Source organism: Cynocephalus volans, chromosome 11, assembly GCF_027409185.1.
Source record: "Cynocephalus volans isolate mCynVol1 chromosome 11, mCynVol1.pri, whole genome shotgun sequence".
NCBI classification, from domain to species: Eukaryota; Metazoa; Chordata; class Mammalia; order Dermoptera; family Cynocephalidae; genus Cynocephalus; species Cynocephalus volans.
In genome coordinates, this window is record NC_084470.1 from 92,304,137 (window position 1) to 92,311,428 (window position 7,292).

The 7,292-nt window shown below is 42.4% G+C and overlaps 1 protein-coding gene across 2 annotated transcripts; it reads left to right on the plus strand.

Annotated features, from left to right (window-relative positions):
- Positions 1–311: 311 nt before the first annotated feature.
- VHL (von Hippel-Lindau tumor suppressor) lies at positions 312–6,924 on the plus strand. Of its 2 annotated transcripts, XM_063114454.1 has the most exons (4): positions 312–740; positions 3,017–3,139; positions 4,541–4,707; positions 5,632–6,924. In XM_063114454.1, the coding sequence occupies exons 1-4, from the start codon at positions 416–418 to the stop codon at positions 5,824–5,826; spliced, it is 810 nt and encodes a 269-aa protein (XP_062970524.1). In that variant the 5' UTR covers positions 312–415; the 3' UTR covers positions 5,827–6,924. The 2 variants fall into 2 exon arrangements, with proteins under 2 accessions (XP_062970524.1, XP_062970525.1); XM_063114455.1 differs by having other exon boundaries at positions 4,541–5,723.
- The last annotated feature ends 368 nt before the right edge of the window (positions 6,925–7,292 follow it).

Genomic DNA, 7,292 nt, shown 5'->3' on the forward strand with positions numbered 1-7,292 from the left:
GCAAACACCGTGAAGGTCTTAAGAGAATGAATGAAGCCAAAGAAACTCTTCTGCCAAAAACTTACAGGGCTCAGTTGGTTAGAGTTTGGGGCTGATAACATCAAGGTCCAGAGTTCGATCCCTGAACCAGCGAGCTGCCAAAACAAAACAAAGCAAACTTACATGGGGGGGGGGAAGTAAAAAACAATTTACAGTTGAAAGAAAGTGAACGGGGGCCTAGCCTCCGCCCCCGCCTCCGCGTGGGTTTTGGTCCTGTGGCTAGAAGATCCCTCTGCGCACGCGCGGTCTCAAGCCGGCCATTTCCGAGCGTGCGAACGTAGTGCGCAGGTCTGCCTGGGAGAGCGCGCGCCCAGCCTTGCGCCCGGCCCAGGAAACCCGGGGTGGCCAGGCGGGTGTTGTCTAGGTTCTTGAGGTGATGCCCCTGGAGGCGGGGGGCCGGGAAGAGGCCGAGGCGGGCATCGAAGAGTACGGCCCTGAAGAGTACGGTCGGGAGGAGTCGGACACCGAGGAGTCCGGCCCTGAAGAGCCCGACCCGGAGGAGTTGGACGCCGAGCCGGAGATGGAGGCCGGGCGGCTGCGGCCGGTGCTGCGCTCGGTGAACTCGCGCGAGCCGTCCCAGGTCATTTTCTGCAACCGCAGCCCGCGCGTCGTGCTGCCCGTGTGGCTCAACTTCGACGGCGAGCCGCAGCCCTACCCGACGCTGCCGCCGGGCACGGGCCGCCGCATCCACAGCTATCGAGGTACTGGCGGGCGCGCCGCCCTCGGTCCAGGGCTGCCCCCCGTGCTGTGCGGTGCCTGTGCCGAGCGCGTGGCAGGCGCGGGGGGCCTTGTGGCGCGAGCTCCTTGAACCCCCTCGCAGTCCTGGAAAGCAAATGATCCTGTTGTTCCCATTTTACGGATGAGGAACTGAGGCCCCAGAGGGATTGTGGCAAATCCAAGTCGACACTGCTAGAAAGCGTCAGAGCATTCATCTTTATAAGACTGAATAACTTGCATTTGAAGGTGGTTCCCCCCTTCCACGTGCATTTATCCCTAAAGAAGTGCCATTCCTAAGGCCCGTCTGTCCCGATGTCTCCAGTGGACCAGTTCCGCGTAGGGTCTCCGACATCAAGAACACAGCCCCGTCGGGGAGACATAAATGCACAAATAGACGAGAACAAGCCCGTGTCGTAATTGTTGGAACAGGAACGCAGCACACGGGGCTGTGGGATCTTGGAGCCCACCTGCGGTGGGGTGGGGGTGTGTGGTTTCAGTTCAAAAGAGCTTTCCAGAGAAGAAAGGGAGCAGGATAGATAGGAGCTAGCCACCCCAGGATAGGAATTGAGTTTTCTGGACAGAGGGAACCGGGTGGGCTAAACCTTGGGGCCTTGAGGGTGGGGGTGGGGGTGGGGGAGCTCAAAAGGTGGTTTTACTCCTAAGGAAATGTGGCCATTGAAAGTTTTTAAGAAGGGAAATGACGTTGTCACACGTACGTACTGAATAGCTCACTCGGGTTGCAAAGGGGTTTGGAAGGGGAGGACTACTGGTGAGGAACCGGTTAGGAAGATGTAAAAACCCAGGTGAGAGGTAACTAGGCCTTACCTCAGGTGGAGGCGATCATCTTCCCATGGCCTTCAGGTAGAGAAGCAGTTTTAGTCTCACTTAAGTCTTACAACCATACTCTGAGGATCCTGATGGATCTTTTCTTCCTTGAGGGTGGTACACGTAATAACTTCTTATGTTAGATGAGGAAGAACACACTACTTCCAGGGATCAGCATTTTTGTTTCTTTTAGCGGGGAGGGCCGCTGGCCGGCACAGGGATCCGAACCCTTGACCTTGTTTTTTTTTTTTTTTTTTTTGGAAACATCAGCAATCATTTTTGTAGTCTCTGATTTATATAGAAAATTATGTGAATTTTGTATTCTACTACAAAATTTATCTACCTGGTGCAATTTAAATCTTTAGGAAAAAACTATTATGAATGTACTTAATGCCACAGAATTTCACACTTAAAATGGTTAAAATAAATTTTGTTATGTATATTTTACCAAAATTTTAAAAATTAGTAGTTTACATTTCTTAAGTTTTCTCACCAAATCTAGTAAGTTTATGCCCCAGAAACAAGTTTATTGTTCCTCTCTCCTTGAACAGAATCTTAGGCCTGGGGGTTTGCCTCATTCCTCCTTCCCATTTTTTGGTATGTGATGTATTTGCTTTTAAAATTTAGGTATAATTTACACACAGTAAAATGCACAAATCTTAGGGTTTGATGAGTTTCGGCCATTGTAACAACACTTAGATCAAGTTATAGATTAAAACATTTCTATCACCCTAATGAGTTCCCTCCTGCCACTTCCCACTCAATCCTCCCTTCCAGAGCCAACCATTTTTCTGATTTTTCACCCTGTAAGTTAGTTTTGCTTGTTCGTACTGAATGTCCCCTTTTCTGTCTGGCTTCTTTCTCTCAACCTGCTGTTTTTGCACCTCGTTCTTGAGAAGCGTAGATTTGAGGAGTCAGTGGCCTTCTCATAGTTTGCAGTGTTTGGTATGATTTGCAATCATGTACTTTACCCACTCTTGGCTTTTCCATCACAGGGCATGCGATTTGTCATTTTGTGTGGGGGGTGGGGGTGGGGGGGTGGGTGGTGTGTGTGTGTGTGTGTGTGTGTGTGTGTGTGTGTGTGTGTGTGTGTGTGTGTGTGTGTGTGTGTGTGTGTGTGTGTGTGTGTGTGTGTGTGTGTGTGTGTGTGTGTGTGGTGTTTTTTTGTTGTTGAGCTAACTGGCCACCTGGGGTGTGGTATTTGGAGCCTCAAGTAATGCTCTTCTGCTTGCCTTGAGTAAGTCATTTGCCTTTTTCAGAACTGTTTTCATATCTGTAAATGGGTTATTTGTTAGGATTGAATGAGATAATGCTCTGTATGACATTTAAGCAGAATGAAAAGTAAACATTTCATGTAGGTCAGGAGAGATGGAGAAAATAGGTGCCCTGACTCAGACCAGTGTGGCTCCTTAACAGCCTCTGTTTGTTTTAACAGGTCACCTTTGGCTCTTCAGAGATGCAGGGACTTATGATGGGCTTCTGGTTAACCAAACTGAATTATTTGTGCCATCCCTCAATATTGATGGACAGCCTATTTTTGCCAACATTACACTGCCAGGTACTGATGTGCAGTCTTCTTAAAAAAATAAGGTTGCTGTAACAAGTGGAGGACAGGCCACTTGAAGGAGCCAAGTCCTTACTAATTTTTGCCTGATGCTAGGCAAGGTATCCAGCCTTCTGTGTCTTATTTTCCACCATAAATAAAATGGAAGTAATTTATTTGTATGTTCTATATTGAACAATGATGTTTTGGTATCTCAAAAGCGCTTTGGGCTCTTAAGAGATGGGCTAAATTAAAGTATCCAATTATTGAATTATGAATGCCTTTTGATTCCCTGGCCTTACAGCAGAATTGTGCCCTGGAGTCCCAGGAGAAGAACAAGGTATAGAGAATGAGATATCAGGGCTTATTTGCTGTTGACTTCTAATATTGTATTTTTAATTTAATCCAGGCAAGCTCACAGTGCCAATCACAAGTTAAAAAAAAAATTACACAGTTGAAGATTAGCATCATAGTTCACTATTTGTTTAAGGCTCAAATGATTTTATTAGGTTGAGCCCTAAGAAACTGATGTTATTGTGGATAAAAAGCCCTAAATATCTATAGCTTCCCTAGGGTAGCTATAGATATTTGATTAATATGTGTATATAGGTCCTGTTTTAAGGAAGTGGGTATACAGGACTGGATGGTTAGCTTGCTTGGTTAGAGAATGGTGCTGATAACACCAAGGTCAAGGGTTCAAATCCCCATACCATCCAGCTGCCAAAAAAACCCACAAAACAACAGAAAAGGAAGTGGGTATACAAAAATGAGCATTGATAAGTTAAATTTGGTAAATTTTCCTTATAGAATACCTTTAAAAAGTAAGTTTCCAGTGAGTTTAAAATAGGAATTGACTTACCCCCAAATGCAATTACATGCTATTTTGGTTATCTATCACTGTGTCCACAACCACCCCAGAACTAACAACCAGCATTTAATTTGTTCATAATTCTGCAGTCTGGCCTGAACTCAGCTAATAACTATTCTACTGACTGGTGGTCATTGGTGTGGCCGCCTTTTGCTGGCAGGTTGGCTGGGGCATGTCCCTCTTTGTGTGGTCTCCCCAGCAGGGTAGCTTAGGGTTCCAAGAGTGTAAAAGCAGAAGTTGCCAAGCCCTTCTTAAGGCTTAGGACCAGAATTGCCAGTATCACTTCACCCACATTCATTTAGTTAAAGCAAGTCACAGTTCCAGCCCATTTCAGGGGGAAGTTACTACAGAAGGGCTTGAATACCATGAGGTGTCCTTTGAGGGCTATCAGTGTAACACACTGCCACAGCACATGCACTCTCTTTTTTCTACCTAAAGTGAGATCCATCTGTTGTAAATGTGATTGCTGTGGTCAACAAAGCCTCATGCTCATAGCTTGTTCCAAGGCTTGAGTCTGCCACTGAGGATTTGGTTTTCTGCCCTTACAGTGTATACCCTGAAAGAGCGATGCCTCCAGGTTGTCCGAAGCCTAGTTAAGCCTGAGAATTACAGGAGACTGGACATTGTCAGATCACTCTATGAAGATCTGGAAGACCACCCAAATGTGCAGAAGGACCTGGAGCGGCTGACACAGGAGCACATTGAAAGTCAACAGGTGGAAGAAGAGACTCAAGATTTTCATTGAAATTTGTACTCCTGCATCTCTGTTTTTGATTGTACTGACTAATCTCGATCTAGATATAGGACTGGTCACTTATTCTTGGTTTCAAGATGTCTCATTCTTGCAGTAAAATATGCTCCATTGCTTAGAAGAAAGTTAACCAACTTCACTAGGCATTGTGATGTTTAGGGGCAAACAACATAAAATGTAATTTAATGGCTGCCCTTTCTAGAAGTATTTACCAGGAGAAAGTAGGTGCATTTTTGCCTCCTAGTTAGCCAGGAAAGTTTGTATGTAAGGATGTTTATGTAAGTAATTCAATGAGAATTGCAACATATCCTTTAAGTGTAAGAAAGCAGTGACATCTGCTTTTAATTGATGTTTTGTGGCTGGTGATGTGTCTGCCTCCAGCTTTGGGAAGACCAAGACATCCTTGAGGCAGGGACAAGTCTTTCTCCTATGAGACCCCAGTGCCTGGCACATTATGAGCCTTCAGTAGGATAAACAAACCACTGGATGCTTTGATAAGAAGTGTTTGGAGGTTTTGCCTCTTTTTTTGTTGAGGGGGGACTTATAGTGTGTACAGTATATACAGTAAGCAAATGTCTTAAAGGGAATCATTTTTATAGGAAGCACTTTTTATGATTTTCTAAATCTTGGTGCTTTTCTCAGTCCACTATTGTAGTACTGTTTTATTTTTTGTTTCTAAGCCAGGATTGACTTTCTACAGTTATTGTGATAATGACTTTTTGTAACTTGACATCTGCACAGAAAATAGGAGAAAAGACCTGTCTTCATGTTTAATTCTAGTATTAAGGAGCTACTGAACTGTAAATAAGTTTTTGCCAGGTGTGGGTATTTCTGTTCTGTTGTAAGTCCATGACATTTCCATGTGGTTCATTGTTTTTCATCACGCAGGATCTGGTGACACTTTGCACCCGGCTGGAGGAGAGACTGAAACTCTACAACTTCTGGCAAGTTATTCTTAACATAGTGGGTTCATGGAGTAATCTGGAATGTTTTTATAGTTTTATGAATGTACTTAATTCATTAACTCAAATTCAGTACTTCTATCAGACTTACTTTTTTGTAACTAATAGTTTTTTTCTTTAAAAATCCCCCTAGTAGAGAAAAATTTAGAAGAAAAGTAAGAGAGAAAAAAGATCCCTGTAGATACACTGCTTAAATACAGCCATTATTAACATTTTGAAGTATTTCCTTTCGGCCTTTTTTTAGGGCACACTTTGGTTGGTTTGTATTTACATAGTTGAGGTCATAGTGTATGAAGGTACTTCAGAAAGTTCATGGAAAAATAGAATTAAAAGATAATGCAAATCTTTCCATGAACTTTTTGAAGTACCCTCAGATATATATACAGTTTTTTGTCTTACTTTTTCATTTAACTTTATAACTTAAATATTTTTCCATGTTATTATAAGCTCTTTATAAACATTAATATAGTTTCTATGATTAATGTTTGGGGTATCTCTTGTTATCTTCAGTTCCTTACCTTAACCTTTGGGTACAGTTCCTGTTGTCTAAAATCAGAATGAATTGAGGGAAACTAACACGTCACAGTTTTCTCACTACCCTTTAAGTTTCACCAAATCTTAGTCCCCCTTTTCAACACTCAGCAAATAAACTGACTTTTTCTTTTTTTTTTTAGCATGATGTAGTAGTGCTCATTCAATGACACACCTCTAAATATTTATTTTTGTTGAAATGTTGGGTAGGGAAGAAGAAATGTTGAGGGAGAGTGTTCCATGTGCTGGTTTAGAAGGCAGCTGTGAGAGTTCCAGAGTGTGAGAGGGTAGGGGATTTAGGGAAGTCTGGTTCTGGAGTAGTTCGACATTGGTTTTATTTTTTTTAACCTGTCTCTGTGTCAAAATGAAATTTCACGTTCCTTTTGTTAAAACATGCAGTTTGAGTACTGTGTTTTTTGTGTTGTCCGGGGAAGATTGAAAACCTGTAGCATGAATAATGTGTTTTTTTCTTCTGAAACCCTGTGAATGTATTAAATGTATTGCTCTTAAGAGACTGTGGTTTACCGTTTTGAATTTAAAAAGCGGTTCTTTAATACATTAAATGGTGATAAGAAAAGGACATAGGATGTGTTGTGGTGTTATCTTAGTTTTGAGAGTTTTGAAAGCTGTGTTTGCTTGGAGGCTTAGGGTAGGGAGGGGATAGCAAACACAACTAGCTTCATTCTGAGTCCCTTCCCTTTCCAACTGTAGATTTTTTTAATTCAACATTGTTTCCTTTAGCTTTTCTTTTTATATAAGTGGAATATCACTGTAAAAAAATTTTAGCAGTACAGAAAAGTATTAAGAAAAGCATGCACATTGGGAACAAAGTTTTTTCCCTTGAAAACAGAACCAAAAAAGATAAGTGTTAATATCTTACCAGCAATTACACGGAGAATCAAAGGAGAGAACACTGCTCTAGAAATCAGTGCACTAAGGATATGAAATAGATTCCAGTGTTTTGTACTCTTGATGCTTGAACACCAGTGTGAACTTTTGAGATACTTTCACATTAGGTGTCTGTATCCCATTCTTTAAAATTTTTTATTTTTATTT

Excerpts from the sequence above, each read along its gene's own strand:
- VHL (XM_063114454.1), top strand. The coding sequence starts at position 416 with ATGCCCCTGGAGGCGGGGGGCCGGGAAGAGGCCGAGGCGGGCATCGAA. Across the intron at positions 741-3,016 it reads CCGCATCCACAGCTATCGAG|GTCACCTTTGGCTCTTCAGA; the intron begins GTACTGGCGGGC and ends TTGTTTTAACAG. Across the intron at positions 3,140-4,540 it reads TGCCAACATTACACTGCCAG|TGTATACCCTGAAAGAGCGA; the intron begins GTACTGATGTGC and ends CTGCCCTTACAG.